Raw genomic sequence first — 19,901 nt, 5'->3', positions numbered from 1 at the left:
AGTGGCAGGTATTTAGGCATTTCTTTGTTAAGGCATAAATAGTTATTCCAGAATTTGGGACACCATATCTAAAAGTTGTTCTAGGTGTTTTTGGATCCTCTGCTTTTTGCTACAACATGGAGAAGAGGGGCGTTGGAGAACTTCTTAGACCAAAAGCAATGCCAGTGAGATGGAGAATCTCAGGGTTGAAGGAAGTTGGGGTCTAGGAAAAGGAAATGCTTTTTATGTCTCATGAACTGCCCAATTTACAACTGCAGGTGCAAGGACTGGCCTAGGTATTCACACTTGAGGCTTGGAGTCACACTGTCAGAGACAGGAATCCAAATCACACCTTCTAAAGAGAACAGTCATTTCACATTCTTATCTTGGGGCTATGAATTCCTCTCATGTTTTTAAAAGAGATCTGAATAATTATCCTTTTTTTTCTTGCTAAGAGCCAATCTTTTATCTCCATATTCACGTTTTAGTTTCTTTCTCTTTTCTAAAGAAAATATACCATAGTAATTCAATTTCAATCCCCAAAACTGTATTCTAGGGCATTGGTATAAACTATATAAACTAGTTGGAGTTTAAAGAAGATTTTTATTAGGAACAAGCTTTTCATACCAGATCTTGAATGCATTACAAAACTTATTAACCTGATGTGATTAGTGCTCAGGTATTTCATTTAGAGTATTTATTGCCTGTAATACAAACAAATCCTCTGTGTGAACAGAAGTATGAAGGGAAAAGTACTTGCTGTTCTAAAGTAAAATTGAAAGCAAGATTAAACCATTCTTATTAGACCTTCTTAAATATGGATTGGCTTAGAACAACATTCTTAATTGTGCTAGATCACAGCATGGTTTTCTTCTGCCAGGAAAGCGTTTTTATTCTTACAGTAGATCCCCATGTCATTTTACTTTCTGGTTCCCTGTTTCCCTAACTGTAAAATAATTGGGTTGCCCTAGAATTTAGAATTCAGAAGGGGGCACACATGTAATCTTATGTTGTTGTTTTTTTGTCTTTTTTTTTTTTTGAGAGGGAGTCTCACTCTGTCATCCAGGCTGGTGTGCAGTGGCGTGATCCTGGCTCACTGCAACCTCCACCTCCCAGGTTCAAGTGATTCTCCTGCCTCGGCCTCCCAAGTAGCTGGGATTATAGTTGTGCACCACCACTCTGCCCGGCTAATTTATGTAGTTTTAGTAGAGACGGGGTTTCACCATGGCCAGACTGGTCTTGAACATCTGACCTTAAGTGATCCACCCCCCTTGGCCTCCCAAAGTGCTGGGATTACAGTCATGAGCCACTGTGCCCGACATCTTATGTACTTTTAAAATGCATTTAAAATATGCTAAGAAGGAGTCCATGGGCTCCATCAGCCTACCAGAGAGATGAAAAGCCCCTCCCTTCCACTTTTCTGTAGCTAACATTAAAACTCTTTCATCAAATAAAATCAGAATATATACTTATTAATCACCCTGTTGTCCATATCTTATCTTTCATTTTAAATATGTTCAAAATCTCACCTCAACTCTCCACTGTTTCTGGGGTGCTCTTGATCATCACTTTAGCTCCTTTTAATAACAGAGTTTTTCTAACATGGTTCAAGTTTCACAACACAGAAGCACAGATTCTTGACATTGTGAAGACATAGAATCATGTGCAGATTTTTGTATTCATGCTTCACAAGTAAAGTCAAGATGAGCCAAAACCCAAAGCATAATATTATTATTTCATGAGTTCATCTGAGGTGATACTTGTGTAGAAACCCAGCCCTCCTTAAAATAGCCACTGTAACTCAGAAAAACATGTGTGACTGGCTTTTCTTCATAACAATTATAAGGGCTTTTTTAATCAAAAAATTTATGTTTCCATAAACTAATTAATTGTCCTCTTCTTTCATCTCATGGTGAATAACTTTTCACTGTGAGCAGATGGAAGACATTTTTCCCAAGGTCACATATGAAATTAGGTACTGAAGCTCTGACTTCAGCTACCTTTGTATTCACATATTCAAGTGACTGGTGACACCAAATAACCTCCCCTGATCTCTTCTACCACCTTTGAGGACTCAAAGGGGCAGGAATTCCAGCAAGAAAACATCTTGGTGTGAGCACGAAGAGGAGATAGAGAAGCGGTAGGGACTCATTGATTCACTCACACATCCAGCAAGTGTGTCTTGCTCACCCACAACATGGGCACAGAACCAGGTGCTAGAGATCAACATCTTACTTTCATGGAGCTAGTGATGGAGACAGGCAAAAAGAAAAAAAAAGAAAGAAAAAAATCACATCTATGATACAGTTTCAGGAGACAGAAGTGTTAAAATTTAGGTGGAAGTGAGAGTAATAAAGGAAAATAAAGGAGGGTAAGTGAAAGGGCATGCTTGAAGGAGGGTTATTTCAGATATGATGGTGACCGAGGTGTTTCTGGGATTGTAATATTTGGGCCCAGGTGTGTATGAAGAAAGCAGTGTGACGATCTCGGAGGAGGGGGTCTTGAAGCAGAGCTAATGACAGGTCAGATGGCTTTGAGAACATGAGCTTGAAGAGTGAGGAGAGCTGCATGAAAGCCATTGTGTTTTAATTTGGACATGGCATTGGAATGCCTGGCCTTGACCACTGTGTAAGACTTTGGGCGAGTCCATTGATCTCGCTAGCTTTCAGTTTTCTTATCTAGAAAACAAGGCAGTCATATCCACCTGTGGCCTAAATGTGGAGTTAAATGAAGCAGTCTGTATAAAGTCCTCCTAGTTCAATGCATGGTGTGTGGCATGGACTTAATACGCTTAGTCATTAGTGTTACTAAATGTCTGGCTGTGGTCTAGACATGAGGTGAACAGTTCTGATAATGCCAGCAGTGACTTCAACAGGCATTTTGCTGAAGTCACTCTGGGACACACAGAAAGTGCTTCAAGCCCTTTATTGATTTATGATGCTGTGGTCATCTTTCCCCCCCACACATAATTCCAGCTGAGTCAGGACCACAAAGACCAGATTTGTGGCTTTGAGAAGTATAGTTCAATCCTAGGTCACCTGCAGTCTAGAGGGCATCCTAGGAAACCAGACAGGTTTTAAGAAAATCATGACGCTTTGGTGAAAGATGAAGGGTGAGATATAGGCAGAGAAACATGCAAATGTTCACTCTTCTAAGTTGGTGCAGCTAATTTAGACTATATGTCCTGTGCAAACATAAACTCTTCCCTGTTCACATTGGCTCCTCCAAGACTCACATGGCACCTGGCCCATAATTGGGGCTCAATAAACATTTGTTGGATGAATCAAAAAATTCTTTCTAGAACTCTTTCAGCTCTCATGATTAAGGGGGAGCTCTATCGTCTGGGGCTGGATATCCTGATCTCCTCTAGTATGACTCTGACCCAATATCCAGGGAGTGAGAGGTGACTGTGGCTTGTGCAGAACCTCATGTACATTTGATCAAAAATTATTTCTGAGTAAAGCTACTAAATTGAGGATTCAAGGCCATCTCCAATATTTGGTGACTAAAGCATGTTTGTATTTTAAATTCACTAAAATTAAGGCCATTTAAAAAAATTTACACTGTTAGACAAAATTCATTTATAAGTTTTTCCATGCTTTTCTCTAAATATAAGACCCAGCTTCCTCTGACAAAAAGATTGAGAATAGCTAATCCAAGGTAGGATAGTTATTCCTACCTTGGTTTCATGTAATTGAATGTACTTAAACTTGACTTTTTACCAAAAAGATTGGAGGAAATTCCTTCGATTGTTTTCCTAAAAGAAATATGTGACAATCTGAACCTGGAATTTGGGAGGGAGGTGTTTTTGCTTACCTAATTAAACATTAGAGTTTATAGAAATATTTTAATGGATTATCTCAGGCTTAAGAATCACATTAAATCTCTCAGATGTGAATGAGCAATCTAAAGTTGATAATAGCAATAAAACATCTTCGTAGAAAAATCATACCATAGCCAGAAGTAATCAAACTATCAATAACTATAAGGGGCTGAGATTTTATCCCACTTGCAAGCTAACTGTAAGGGTTATCGTGGAGTTTAAAATGAGGAAACTGAGGCCAACACAAAAAGATTAAATGCCAATTTATTCAGCTCCCGGGCGAGGGTCCGTGGTCCCGGGGAAAGAGGCCAGGGAAGTCACACCTGACTCTTCTGGGCGTGGGGTTTTATAGGGAGTGAAGGCGTTTGATTGGTTGCGGGGAAACAGGGCATGGTCGGGGCAGGCTGCTATTGGTAGGTAGGCAGGGTTTTCCAACGGCAGGGCTAGGTGTTGAGTGCAGAGCTTAGTGCTGAGTGCAGAGGGGTTTTCCAAGGCGGGCTAGGTGCCGAGTGCAGAAGTGGGCGTGTCCAAGCTCCCGAGGCAGCCGGCCTTACACTAACAAGTTAGCCTGTTATTTCCACAAGTTAACAAGTTAGCCTGTCAATATCCACAAATGAATATTGACAAAAAACACAAGGCTCCTTGGTCAGAGACAAAGGGCTGTTTACTGTCCATAGCAAAACAGTAGCCAGAACTTCAGCACTTGCCCCGCTTCTCCAAGCCCCAGTACTCACAACTCATCACAAAGGGGGCCAGATGACACCCTCACATAATTTTTTTTTTTAATGAGGGAACCCCAGCTTAGCAAAGCCACATTTTTTTTTTTTAATAATAGAGGTAAAGTCACCCTGATGTCTTCCCTGGAGGGAGACGTGATCTTTATGTATTTATGTATTTATTTATTTATTTTTATTCTTTTGTTATTTTTTCTAGGAGACATTATCTTTAGTGAACAGGCAACAAATGTGCCCTTTGCTCCGGCAGGTAGCACTATCTTTATCTCCAAGGCTATTTATTATGCAGCCTACAACAAGGCTATTATACAAGCAGCCTTGGAAAAGACAGCCTGGAGCAAAGACAGTCAGTGCCTTTGCCCACAAGACATGAAGAAATGTGAAAGACCCACGGAAAACTGGCTCCCAACCCAAATATTCTAACTCAAATGTCTTTCTTTCTGTTCTAAACAACACACTAGAATTTTGAAAAACTCAAAGACCCTAGAGCCTAGCTTTTTGTTCTGTTTCATTTTATGGAGCTGTACCAGCCTACTGGAGGATGGGCATCAATGTTGGAAGTGTAAGAGTCATCTGATTAATTAATTTTTCTCAACTAATTAAGTCAAAGTTCATTTAGAATGATGGGAATGGTGAATTATTTGGTCGTCTGGCATCAGTCATGAAAATAATGCAAAATATATGAAAAAGAGCACCCATCTGGTTCTGTGCTAACTTTGCATCCAAACAACACAGGAAAAACATAAAGAAATATGTGCACTTAGCTAATTAAATCCTGTCTTCCCCTTTGGAGTTAGATGATTCAGTAGTAGAACCTACTAGTTCTATTTGGTTCCTACCTAATAGAACCAAAGAGTTTAAAACTACATTTTTGTAGCATAAGCACAGCTAAACGCATAACAAAATGACCCCGTCAATCCTGTCACCATGGGCAACTGCTCACATAATACATCAGTGTTTAACTTACCTCTCAGTCTAATACTCCCATTATAGTTCTATGACCTTGAAAATGATAACTATTGGACTGTAATAGACATTAAAGTGACGGGCTAAGGTTTTAATACTATCTAAATAAACATAAGTATTCATGTGTTACTTTACTGTTTTCTAGGACACAATGTTAAGAATTTTTCAAGGAAAATTTGTGACATTTAAAACATAATACTTTCCTAATTAAAGTATTGATCATGAAAAATGTACAACAGAAAAGATTATCTCTGAAGCCATGACATTTAAGTTATAGTTCAAACTAGAAAAGACCAGTTTCTTGTAGCTCCATCCTTTTTGGCTTGGCATTTTTTGGTTTTGGTTTTGGTTGTTTTTTTTTTTTTTTTTTTTTTTNTTCTGAGACAGAGTCCCACTCTGTCACCTAGGCTGGAGTGCAGAGGCACTCTCAGCTCACCTCAACCTGCAACTCCTGGGTTTAAGTGATTCTTCTGCCTCAGCCTCCTGAGTAGCTGAGATTACAGGCGACCGCCACAATGCCAGGCTACTTTTTTTTTTGTATTTTTAAGAGAGACGAGTTTTCTCCATGTTGGTCAGGCTGGCCTCAAACTCCTGACCTCAGGTGATCCGCCTGCCTCGGCCTCCGAAAGAGCTTGGATTACAGGCATGAGCCACCACACCCGGCCTGGCTTGGCATTTTGAATGTTTAGTTCAGTGGTCTGCAAATTGGGGTGTGCATGATCCAGGGTAGGGGTCCCCAACCCTGGATCATGGATTGGATCGGTACTGCTATGTGGTCTGTTAAGAACCTGGGTGCACAGCAGGAGGTGAGTTGTGGCTGAACAAATGAAGCTGAGCTCCATCTCCTGTCAAATCAGCTGCAGCATTAGTCTCATAGGAGGGCAAACCCTAGTGTGAACTGCCCATGCGAGGGATGTAGGTTGCACGCTCCTTATAAGAAGCTAATGATAAATTTAATGGACTTGAATCATCCTGAAAACATCCCCCTTACCCACTGTTTGTGGAAAAATTGTCTTCTATGAAATCAGTCCCTGGTGCCACAAAGGTTGGGGACCACTGCTCTAGGGAGTTGACTTTCTGAAGAGTATTTCTTCCACGATAATTCAAAGAAAATCAGTTTCCAGACATTCAGGTTCAAAAAAATCTGTTTCTTGAAATTTCCCCTTCCCCATCTCCCAAGTTATAACTGTTCTCCCACTTAAAAGAAAGCACACTTGTTACTATCAGAAATATTATTTTGATAGATGTCCAAAATTGTAAAACCTAAGAACACTAATCAAAAAGACAATTGGAAATGTTGGTGTAAGTGTTCAAAAATGACTCTAAAGCCTAGACAATCATCCTTTTATAAGTCAAGATATTTCCAATAATTTGCTTTCAACAAAAAATAGTGGATCATCTAATCAAGTTATCAGAAATATATGATTACAAATAGTTTTTGTTATTCAAAGGATTAGGTGACTTTGCTATTACAAATTTTTTTCAACTCCCCATATTTTAATTATTCTTGAGAACAATAATTTTCATCCATTAAAAATGTATAAATGTATCATATTAATCTAGAAATAGGTGACATTCACCCACAGGGACAAAATAAAGGAAAAAATTTCCCATCCATCTCATTGAGAGGTATTTCCAATACATTTTCATTTTTCCTGCTTAATAATCATTTCTAAAATATGTAAGATATTTCTATAATTTTGATCCATTTATAATAATTATTATGTTAATAGCAATTCAGACAAATTCTTAGAAGCACTTAGAGTAAATAAAAGTAAATTTCAATTTAAGGTCATATTTTATAAAATTATTATGAATATTAGTTTTTGAGACAGAGTTTCATTCTTGTCACCCAGGCTGGGGTGCAATGATGCAATCTTGGCTCACTACAACCTCCACCTCCCAGGTTCAAGCAATTCTCGTGCCTCAGCCTCCCAAGTAGCTGGGATTACAAGCGTGAGCCACCATGCCTGGACTAAGGTCATATTTTTTTTGAGAGATGTATGATGGGGTGATCAATAAAAGACTTTCCAGCTTAAAAATGCAGTACAGTAGAGTAAAATACTAAGTGAAAAAGAAACAATGTAAACTTTCTACTAAACACCTTGTTCCCATACTATTTATTTATTTATTTACATTCTAAGAGACAGGGTCTTGCTCTGTTGCCTAGGCTGGAGTGCAGCGGTGTGATTGATCTCAGCTTACTGACACATCAAACTTCTGGGTTCAAGCCATCCTGCCACCTATACCTCCTGAGTAGCTAGGACCACAGGCATGCACCACCATTCCTGGGTATATTTTTAAAATTTTTTGTAGAGACAGAGTCTAGTTATGTTGCACAAGCTTGTCCCAAACTCCTGGCCTCAAGGGATTCTCCTGCCTCAGCTTCCCAAAGCACTGAAATTATAGGAGTGAGCCACTGTGCTGGCCTGTTTCTAAATTTTCTAAATGGATGACCATAGCTATCCAATAGTTCTGGTATTTGAATTCCACAAGAAACATTTAAAAGAGTAACAAACTATTCTACTTTAAATGTTAGAGTTTAAATACAATATAAGTTGCATCCTTTGCTATTATTTAATTTATGGTGAAAAAAGTGTTAGCTGTTGGCTTATAAATTAAAGAAAATACTTAGTTTTTAAAATTCCAGGTGACACAGGCTAGAGAGTTTGAAGCCAATTGCCAAAGTTCTCTGTTATCCCCAGTTGGTGCCTACTCACCAAAGAGTTCCATTTTTAACTCTAGCATTCATTTTTGAGGGCTATTCCATTTAGTCCAATTCCCCGTAGTATATTTTTTTGAAAAATCATTTCAGTTGGTTTTGACTAGAAATCATTAGGACAGAAAGATGAGAGAACACTGAGCCTTTATTTCATTGCCATTTTTAGCTCATAATTTAAGTAATTCAAGATAATATTGTTGAAAAAAGTATTTCTCTTACGAAAGGCCATGAGTGGATATGACTCAGGGAGACTGAGAAAACAAAAAAGAAAAAGTAATTAAGGCAACCACATCACTGCCAATGTTGAGGATGGTAACCTATAGTGGGGTTCATTTACTTATTTATTATTTATTTACTTTTGGAGACAGAGTCTCGCTCTGTCTCCCATGCTGGAGTGCAGTGGTGTGATCTCAGCTCACTGCAACCTCCGAATCCCAGGCTCAAGAGATTGTCCTGCCTTAACTTCCCAAGTGGCTGCGAATACTGGCACCCGCTCCCCCGCCCCCACAACGCCCGTCTAATTCTTTGTATTTTTAGTAGATATGGGGTTTCACAGTGCTGGCCAGGCTGGTCTCAAATTCCTGAGCTTAGATGATCTGCCCACCTCACCCTCCCAAAGTGCTGGAATTACAGGCGTGAGCCCCCACGCCTGGCCTTTTTTTTTTTTTGAGACAGTCTCGCTCTGACGCCTGGACTGGAGCGCAGTGGCATGATCAGGGCTCGCTGCAGCCTCCATCTCCTGTTAATAATTCAGAAAAACTCTTAGATACTCTTAGAGTAAATAAAAATAAATTTCAATTTAAGATCATAGTTTTAATTTGATCTTAAAATGAAAAGATCACTCATTGCAGCCTCAATCTTCCTGCCTCATCTTCCTGGGTAGCTGAGACTACAGGCACGCATCACCACACCTGGCTAATTTTTGTATTTTTTGTAGAGACGAGGTTTCACCGTGTTGCCCAGGCTGGTCTTGAACTCCTGGGCTCAAGCGATCCACCTGCCTTGACCTCCCAAAGTGCTAGTATTACAGGAGTGAGCCACCATACCCGGTCGTATACTTGTTTTTAAAGAACCCAATTTTTCCACTTAGGCAACTTTTGAGGCCAGAATTTAAACATCTGGTTGGAAGGGAAGGGCACAATCCCTCTCAAATTCACATTTTAATTACTCCTTTACAGTCAGAGAGGTAGGTGTGCTGCATGCTGCTTACAAAGATGATAAAAACCAAGGATTTTTCACTCCTACAAAGCGTAGGGCATGGCTCCTTTGCAAATCAAGTTGTTGAAAACTCTGCAGCCTGAGCGTAGAGCTTCCTCCAAACTGTTAGGAGTTCTCTGGCAAGACTTTCAAGACCTCTGTGAGCCTTTCAAACCCTGGGCTAGCATGCCAGGTGGTTTAGGAAGCACTCAAGCCAAACAGAATGTGTGCCTGGAGAGCTGCAGAATTTAAATCTGAAGGCATAGAAGGTTAAATGACAGTTTCTGTGGGAAAAACTGGAGCAGTAGCCTGAAATAGGTAGGATGGGGAAATACACATATGGTGGGGCTGCCATTTCCATTGAATATCCCTATTAATCCAAGTCCACATCCTCAACCGAACACAGAGAAACTTCAACATACTTGCCCTTTATGATCTTTTTATGGCACTCTGTGTAGCCATAAACACTCTGTCTGTGGATTTCATCTGGATCAGGTAAGTTCTGATGGGCAGCCCTGATGATTTAATACCATGTGAAATATGAGTTCCTTATCTATAAACAATTACCACTCCTCTGCCCCCCACAAGTCCAACATTTCTTCCATCATTGCAACATAGACAAGACCTTAAAGATTGGTGCAGACCCTGACATTTATAAGGATATGAATTGCTGAGGCAGTCCTGAAACGATGGGATTGAAAGTAGAGTAATAGGAGTCGAGGAGAATCGTTTTAGTGCCTACTGAACTGCAGTGGCTGTGCTCAAGAAGAGTTCACTATGTCTCTCTTATGAGTGCTCTGTGGATTCCTAATGAGCAAATAGGACAATGCGTATCCCCTTTTGGTCTGTCATCAGGGTAGGGAATAAAGAGGATGCCCGGAGACAGCCACTGCTTCTTTGCTGTGGTGGTGAAAGGGAGCCCTCCCCTGTGGCAATAACTTGATTTTCCTTAGGAAGGAATTGGGCCATCTCATTGGGAAAAGGAATTCATGATTAAGAAAACTCCCACCTGTTATTATAAACATAAACACATTAAATCTCATGTGTGATTCATATCTCTTATGAATGAATAAGAGTTTCAGCTCTTATGAACTGAAATTGAGTTTCTCCACTGCTTCTGCTTTAGGTATTGACAGAATCTTTCCAGAGAAAATCAAGGCTGGTGAGATTTTTGGCACTGTCTTGCTTCTGGATCTGCCATGGAAAGACTCTGATCCTTTCAGTGATTCTATCTTGCTGCACATGCTGCTTTCAGATTTGTTTTTCCTCTCTCTGGAGTGGAAAATCTGTGATTTTACAGCTCTGAAATCATTGTTAAAATAATATTCTCTTTTTTTAGAGGTGAGGGACAAAGTCTCACTCTGTTGCTCAGGCTGGAGTATAGTGGTGTGATCATAGCTCGGGGTAGCCTTGATCTTCTGGGCTCATGCGATCCTCCTGCCTCGGACTTCCAAGTAGTTGGGACTATGGGCGAGTGCCATCACACCTGGCTTATTTTATTTTATTATTTTAAGGAGAGATAAGGTCTCACGTCTCACTACGTTGTGCAGACTGGTCTCAAATTCCTGAGCTCAAGCAATCCTTTCACCTTAGCCTCCCAAAGTGCTGGGATTACAAGTGTGAGCCACCATGCCTGGCTCAATATTCTTATTTTTAACTTGACAGGCTCCACATTGGGAGGTTGAACCATCCTTGTCAAAACATTTGTCAATTGCTGTTTGTCAATATTAAATAAACCAATCCATCAATTCTTTAATTCCTTTGTCAATATTAGATAAACCAATCCATCAATTCTTTAATTCCTTCTATTCAATCAAAAAAGAAGCAGGCTCTTTCAGCAATGAGACAGTTATTTTTGGAAGCATCAGGTGTAGGGCTTGCTTGATAAGTTTCCTTTGGAACAGAGACTGAGGGAAGTCTTTTTTCCAATAATCAACTCACTGATCGCTAACTAAACTTACCAAGGACTTGGCTCAGCTGTCTAGGACAGTCTTGCAATGTGGATCTCGAGTTTTTCTAGACAAGTCCCTGGCAGTTCAGACTGAGCACATATGATTGGTATTTTGTGCAACTGTCCCGTCTTCTTGTTGGCGAGGTCCACTTTTGATCATAGCAGGATCAACTCGTTTTCATTTGAGGCCAAAGTGGTTCTGATGAGCCCAGCAATGATTCTCCCCAAATCTCACCAAATAATTCCAAGAGGTCACCATGATGAAAGATGGGGAGGGAAAGAAGGAGGTCTGAAAGGTGATGAGGTGAGGATGGAAGCTGAAACAAGAAACCCTGAGCTATCTTTACTAAAAAAAAAAAAAAAAAAAAAAGAGAGTGCCCTTTACCCTACCACCTCCTCATGGCTGTTAAAGCAATTGGTTGTAGGAACCCTCAGCTTCACCTGGCCAGCATCGAATACCCATAGCAGAAAGGGGCATGGGGGGGTTGGTCCATGGCATATATTATTTAGTTTAAAAATCAGATTTATATAATTTTATATTGCATTTGTCCAAGGACAGGTCTTCATTACAAAGCCTTCACCAGAATTATGCAGATATCATTCTACTCAGAGCTGGATCTTCAGTCTTGCAAAGCTCAAGACAGGGTTGCCTCAGCACTAAACTGGTCTCATTAAAAGTTAAGCGATTGCACCAAGGATATAATCTACAAGAACCTAGTGAAGGTCTTTTGGCATGGAGAGGGGCAGGGGAAGAGAGGTGAGGTGAGAGAGATGGCAGACAGGGGATTTCCTAGTTTTGAATTTCTCATTAATAAGAACAATAATAATTATACTACTTTTTATTACAATTATCTTCCATGCGTGAAAGGTAACCCTGTATAGATTCACTTGGAGGAGATAATCAAGAAAAAATAGATTTTTCCAGTCTTCTACAATCCAATTTCATTTTTTCTTCCTTTAAAGCGGCAACTTTACACCCAGCAGATGTTTTCTCTACAGAGTGTAATCTTGTGAGGAGAGGCAAATTTTAAGTTAGAGGCACGGTTGACTGCTTGATTCTGGCATAGGCATCCCAGGTGGTTGCTGGCCAGAGCGGCCTCTCCCTGGCTTTTAGTCTCCTCTTCCCATCCCCTCTCCTAGGATAAAATTGTGTAGTTGGTTGATATAACAATGTTGGTTTTCTAAATTATAGCGAATCAGCCCACAGGCAGCCTGAGCTGGGACAGGGCTGGAGGCCTTCTTTCCACTGAATCAAAGATGCTTACACTCCACATTTATTTATTAATTAACAAATATTTATTGAGCCACTATCAAGAGAGCACAGTGATAAAAAAGCATGGCTTCCAGAGATTACCAGGGATAATGCCACTTTTGGTACTTACGTGCTCCGTGACCTTGGCAAGTTAGCTCTTCTAAGCCTCAGTTTCCTCATCGACGAAAGAGGCATAGTAATAGTTCCTACCTTGTAGGGTTTTGTGAGAATCCAATGAGATGAGGTTTTAAAATTGTTTGTAAACGCCCGCAGTAAGAACTCCTGGCTGTTTTTTATTAGGCAAACTGGGTTTGATAGGCTATGAGCAGAAGACAAGTTAATTTGCTCCTCGATTGCCCCATCTGATCCCATCAGGCAACCCCCATAATGTTCCCTGTCACTCTCAGATAATAAAAAATCCTCTGATGAATTTTGGTGCCAATAAGACTCTCCTTCTAGAAACTCAAATGTCTAGTCTGGTACAATAATCAAATCTTGGAGCTCTATTTAATTTAGAACTTCTCTGCACCCAGCTTGCTTCAGGCCAGGAAGCCCAAGTCGGAGAAGGAAGAGTAGCCGGCTTCCTCATGCCCTGGTGGCTCCATTTCCTACCTAGCCATTAGCTGTGATTTCCAGTGCCTCCAAGTTCGGGGGGAGAGAGTTGAGGAAACAGCCCAGTCCTCCAACAGTCACACCTGGGCTCTGGCACCCAGGCTCCTGTGCTTGGCAGATGTCCAGAGCTTGCTGTCTTGTTGCTGCCAGGCAGGTGGCCCCCGCCTCTGCCCGTGCGGTTTGCATTTCTTAGGCCTGTGTCAGATACCAGCGCCTCAAACACCCTACATGTGGAGACCCTGGTCCGGCTCTCCTAGTGTTTCTGTGAATCCTTTCTTCCTTGGCTGGAGGTGAGGAGGCAGCAAGTCCCTTTTCCATCCTGTCCTGTTAAGGTAGGAAATGGCCCTGCTTTCCAACCACAAATCCCGGCAGGACGAGGGCAGAGAGAGATCAGGGCACTGACACTCAGATTCAATGGGATTTTGCTAAAATGCTGTCCACCATGCACTCTTCCCTTTCTTCTAGTGCCCTGGCTGGTGCTCAGCGAGATCTTTCCTGGTGGGATCAGAGGACGAGCCATGGCTTTAACTTCTAGCATGAACTGGGGCATCAATCTTCTCATCTCACTGACATTTTTGACTGTAACTGGTAAGAAGTCTTTGTTTTCCTCTAATGTCTTTGGTCTTCATAGGACAAATGTTTGGGAATCACACCCACCTAAAAACTATTTTTTGTATGTGGAAATTTTCAAACACTCTTAGAATGGCCAGGACCCTGAAGTGCCCATGACCCAATTTGCACAGTTTTCAATCTAAATCTATTTATAACCCCACCTGCTTTTCCCCCTACCAAATTATTTTGAGTCAATTCCATAGGTAATGAATGTTGTTTTGACTGTATTTCAGCATAGACCTCTAAAAGACATTCAAAAACATGTCACTACAATATCGTTATCACACTGAAAAATATTAAAATCATCCCTTAGTGTCAAATATCCAGTCTGTGTTCACACGCTAATTGTCTTATCATTGTTTTTTATACATGATTTGAATCATGACCCAAATACATAACATACAAGTGACTGACATGGCTCATAATTTGTAGGTTTTGTCTCCATCTCCTCACCCCCACTGTACCTTATATTTTTAACGAAATTAAAAAATCATTTGTTTCACAGAATTTTCCAGTCTGAATTTTGTTGATTATAGTCATGTAGCATGTCCCTCTCTGTTTTTTGTTTGTTTGTTTGTTTGCTTTTGTTGTTTTTTAAAGACAGTCTTGCTTTGTTGCCCAGGAGGGAGTGCAGTGTCATGATCTCAGCTCACTGCCACCTCTGCCTCCCGAGTTCAAGTGATTCTCTTGCCTCAGCCTCTGGAGCAGCTGGGATTACAGGTGCATGCCACCATGCCCAGCTAATTTTTGTATTTTTAGTAGAGACAGAGGTTTCACCATATTGGACAGGCTGGTCTTGAACTCCTGACCCCAAGTGAACCATCCATCTCAGTCTCTCAAAGTGCTGGGATTACAGGCATGAGCCATCACGCCTGGCCCCTCTCTCTGTCTTTTATGTTTCTTGTAAATTGCTATTAGATTTACATAGAGGTTTGAGGAGAAAGGGAAAGCAATCCACAATAACAAAAGTCAAGTTTAGGTGTCAGGTAGAATTGCTTGTAATAATAATAAACATTTGTTTTCAAGGTGGATCTCATCAAATTCAAGGATCGAGAGCAGCAGAAGGGAGATTCTTTAGTAAAGTCAGGTTCATTGGTTACTTCCACTGAAGCCTGAAATTCAACTGCTTGTATAGAAAATTTGAGGATCCCTATGTTGGAAAGAAGGCAAGGCATAAACAAATGTTATAAGCAAAACAAAAAATGGCTGTTTGTGTGTTCCACTCAGCAGCCCTATCTAAAAGAACAATAAATTAGATTTACATATTGTAATAAAATAACCCAATATTAGTGATCAAATCAGAAGCATTTGCCTTGTTTCCTAGCTCCAACTAGGAAGCCAGTAGATATGGGCAGAGTAAGAAGGGAAACCCTTTGGGGATTACAAAGAATGATAGAGCTAAAATGAATAAATAAAGCCTAATTTTTTTTTAAGCTAGCAGCTTGAGGAGATTTGGATGTTGTCTGTTGGTGAGCTCCCTGGCAGCTGCCGCCACGTGACCTGCCAACAGGAGGCACATCAGGTCTGGCTGTCTCACTTGTCACATGGGGCTCCTTTAATGATCATTTCCCAGACCTACCTATTATATCATACCTTCTTCATTTTCATCTGAAATACCTCTCTAAAGAGAAATTTCTTCTCATTAGCTATTTGGCTACCCTGAAGTGTGGCTCATATAAGAAAGGTAAAATATGTGCTTGAAACTTTCTTTTTATTTTCTAGCTTTCAAAATAATGTGGCAGTTGTTATCCACCAAAACTGACCAATGAGTCGGTTTATCTTTATTTCATATAGGGATCACGAACATGCAACATGACTGCAATCAAGAAAATTCTATGAAACAAATAACCCAATTTCTTCATTTCATATAGTCCTTATATAGGTAATTTTCAAAAGTGAACGTTTGCTCAAAACACACACACACACACACACACACACACACATACATATGTATTATTTATTTAGTATATCCACTTTTGGAAATTAGCCTTTGGAGTTACTATTTAAGCATAGTTCTAATGTTTCTGTCCTACCTTTTGAGAAATGGCTCAAGATTGAAGGAAACAAAGAAACTGGCCCTACTCAGATCACACACATGCCATCCACTTTCACATGTGCACACACGTACACAACACACACATACCTCCATCTGCTATTTGATGTGGAGAAAGAGAAATATGCAAGAAAAAATGGAATTGGTGAGGGATGGAAAAAGATGACGCACATCTCTGGGAGGGCTAGCTAATATACTGGATGTGAGCTAGTGAAGATTTAGAAGTTCTCCCGTACGGGCTTTTAGAATGAATGTTAGGAAAACAGATCCACTTTAAAAAAAAAAAAAAGCCTAGAATTATCTAAAACCTTTAGATGACATTTAATTGGAATGGTTAACATTTCCTACTTATTTTCAAAATCAATTTTCCAAGTGTGGGATAGAGGGATCTACAAGATGTGAGGTTCTACTTGGCAGCTCGCCCTTAAATACCAACATTTTTATGCAATTTCAGCTGTATCAATAAAGACAGACTGTTCCAGATAGACAAATGTACTCTGCAGTGGTCATGACACAATTGTAGTATTGCATTTAGCTCTGAGGAAAATATCTTGAGAGGGCCGTTTAAAAATGGCAGTGTGTCCACTGAAGGAGGGCAACCTGAATGGCAAGGGCAGTAACCTATGCTGTGGGAAGAATGGCTGCAAGAGTTCAGGATGTTTGACTTGGACAAGGGGTTTCTCATAGGAGAGTTGAGGTGCATTCAAATATTTGAATGGCTGTCATGGAGAAGGGGTGGGGAGAGCTGATTCAATGTGTGTCCTTCCAGAGGACAAAGCACAGCCTCTGAAAGGCAGATTTAGGATCTAAGCAAGGAACAACTTTTTAGCAGATGCAGCTGCTAAATGGCAATGAGAGGCTTCGTGAAATGGTAAGCTCTCTGTTACTCAAAGAGCTCAAACAAAGCTGGGGACAATTTGATGAGACAAGCTTTGGAGTTTTTACAATTTCTGTATTCTGGTTTTATGCTCCAGAGAAGGAAGGAGACACAATTCTACAAGGACTTTATTAAGCAATCGGTTGGGCAGTACCCTGTGCCAGCAAGAAAAGCACAGTGAGCAGGAGTTTAATTAAAATTGCCAAAAGAGCTGCAGTGCCGCTCTCCTTCCTGCTTCTCTCAATCTCAGTACAACTCACTGACAAGTGGTTACTATGCTTCAGTTCTTCCACGCTGCATTTACAAACACTGCCTCCGTACACAACTGCTCAGTCAGTTTTCCTGCCTGACCAACTGTGGTTTGTGGCTGCAGCTGTTAAGGGCTATTCAAAAAATCTTGTTGTTCCTAGTTGGTTTGAGCCTATGTTCAGAAAGAGCCATCTTTTTTTTTTTTTTTTTTTTTTTTTTTTTTTTTTTTTTTTTTTTTTTTTTTTTTGAGACGGAGTTTCTCTCTTGTTGCCCAGGCTGGAGTGCAATGGCGCGATCTCATGAGCCACCTTCTTTCTGACTACTCCTTGCCACACTAGAACTTCTGCTGCTGAGTCAGAGGCCGGCACAATGCAAATGGTAGACTCAAGTGCATTGGGGGCCACATTCACCATTGAATGCGCCATGACTTGGTCCATGACAACAGAGGGACTGTATCTTTGGCTGGAAGTGGTCAGAGGAAAAACTAGGTTTGCAGATGAGAGCCATCAGAATCTAGAGGATCCTGCTTCATGTGATGCATCTTGGCAAGTTCATGTCTTTCACTGGATCAATGATCACTTTTTTCTCTGAACCCAGGAAGAAGCATTACGAATACACTGCAAGCTATTAAGAAATGATAAAAGATTTCCAGCATGAAATGATTTATTCAAATCAGAGCAAAGAGTGAGCTCATTCCAAAAAATCCATCTGTATAAATATGTCCTCACGCCTGTAATCCCAGCACTTTGGGAGGCTGAGGCGGGTGGATCACGAGGTCAAGAGATCGAGACCATCCTGGTCAACATGGTGAAACCCCGTCTCTACTAAAACTACAAAACATTAGCTGGGCATGGTGGCGCATGCCTGTAATCCCAGCTACTCGGGAGGCTGAGGCAGGAGAATTGCTTGAACCCAGGAGGCGGAGGTTGCAGTGAGCCGAGACCACGCCATTGCACTCTAGCCTGGGTAACAAGAGCGAAACTCCGTCTCATAAAAACAAACAGAAAAAAAAAAAATATGTCATTAGAAATGTCCACCACTGAAAATGAAGTAAGAGGGGGACAAATTGTCCACCAGACAGAAACTAAACTGCTACCATGGCGATTCCCAAGAGGGGAACTGTGGAGGGGGAGAAGAGATATTTCACCTTCTACATCATATGTTTCTATGTTATTTGAGGTTTATTTTTTGCATGTGCTTTTTTATATTAACAAAGATACAGTGCCATTTTGAAACAGAAAGACATGACCACCAAGAAGATGGCATTGGGTATATGTCATGATAGTTACAAGATTGCTATCTACTTCATCAGAGAAAGCTAAGGTCGTCTATAAAAGTAAGACTTTCAGAGCTGGCTACATTTTAAATTTGTGATTTCTATTTTCCTGAATACTGCTGGCATGTTTGAAAATACGTATTGCATTATGGATGCCCTAAGTGGCTGTTCACAAATGGGATCAAAGCTACACAACACACATTTCTAATCCATTTCTTTTGTCCTTTACAGATCTTATTGGCCTGCCATGGGTGTGCTTTATATATACAATCATGAGTCTTGCATCCCTACTTTTTGTTGTTATGTTTATACCTGAGACAAAGGGCTGCTCTTTGGAACAAATATCGATGGAGCTAGCAAAAGTGTAAGTATTACACACATTGGTTTCTGAACAATACTCTTTGGTCAAAAGTGCAGCTTTTATATACAACAAAGGAATAATATCTGAAATTATTTTAGTACATTCCCTTTAGCATAAGACTGTGTTTCAGTGCATAATTCCAATTTCCATGCCTTGTCTTTAATTTGGGTGATTCAGCTAAGGAAGAATAATCATTTCTTCCCAGCAAATGAACATTTTTTTTTTCCAAATACAAAGTGAATGTATTCGATTGGCAAGTGCAAATTTTCATTTATACATGAATATACTGAATTTGAATACAATCTTTAGAACTGGAATGTTTTTAAGATGTTAGTCTTTTATAATTATCATCAAACTGTAATGCTATTATTCATTACTGTGACCAACCAACATGTAGGTACAAGGTTACACCTTTCTTTTTCTATGAAACAAAAACAAAAATACAACATTGTAATTAAAAAGCATTAAACTATATTTTCCTTTTTTGTAATAATTTTTACTCACACAAAGTTTAATATTTTTACTGTCTGCATTTCTTTTCTGAAACAGAAAGAAACTGTCGTTGTTGTTTTATTTTATATTTTATTCTGAAATTAATTTTGTTCTATAGAGGATGGGAATCTGCAGTGCTACTGATTAAAACTATCTTATTAAAAAAATAAATTATTTTCATAGGTTTTTGGGGGAACAGGTCCTATCTGGTTACAGAGTAAGTTCTTTAGTGGTGATGTGTGAGATTTTGGCGCACCCACCACCCGAGCAGTATGCACTGAACCCAATTTGTAGTCTTTTATCCCTCACCGACCCCCATGCTTCCCACGCCCAGTCCCTAGCCAACAAGTGAACCTTTTAAACCTCTATTCTGTAACCATATAGAACTTCTTCCACCTCTCTAGTTCCCCCCAACGGGTTTTCTTTGTTTGGGCTTTTGGGAGGCCACTGGACATGTAGATGTACCATGTTCCCGCTGGGCTAGGACCTTGGGCCTCAGCCCTTCCATCTCTATCAGACTTAGAGCTCCCCCTCTGTGCCCTGAACACTTGCTGAGGCTAAGATTAGCAGAAAAACTCTCAGGCTTAACCATCTATAGTTGTTCTAAATATTGTATATTTAAGGTAATTTTAAGAAAGATAAGTTTCTTATATGAATAGGCATTTAGAAAACTGGTTAAATTTCACATGGAGAGATGGTTTAAACAACTTAACTTAGAAGTGAAACATTTAACTTAGAAGTGGGC

At 40.2% G+C, this 19,901-nt stretch overlaps 1 protein-coding gene across 1 annotated transcript in view; it reads left to right on the top strand.

Moving 5' to 3' along the window:
* SLC2A12 (solute carrier family 2 member 12) overlaps positions 1-19,901 on the top strand; it is a 69,375-nt gene that overhangs the window by 36,616 nt on the left and 12,858 nt on the right. Inside the window, exons 3-4 of the mRNA XM_017500633.2 lie at positions 13,702-13,824; positions 18,535-18,667. Coding sequence (XP_017356122.1) covers positions 13,702-13,824; positions 18,535-18,667 — 256 coding nt within the window. The remainder of the gene's footprint in view (positions 1-13,701; positions 13,825-18,534; positions 18,668-19,901) is intronic.

This window comes from Cebus imitator, unplaced genomic scaffold (genome assembly GCF_001604975.1).
Source record: "Cebus imitator isolate Cc_AM_T3 unplaced genomic scaffold, Cebus_imitator-1.0 Scaffold267, whole genome shotgun sequence".
NCBI classification, from domain to species: Eukaryota; Metazoa; Chordata; class Mammalia; order Primates; family Cebidae; genus Cebus; species Cebus imitator.
Note: the sequence above shows the minus strand (reverse complement) of the source record. Positions and strands in the feature narration are given on the sequence as shown.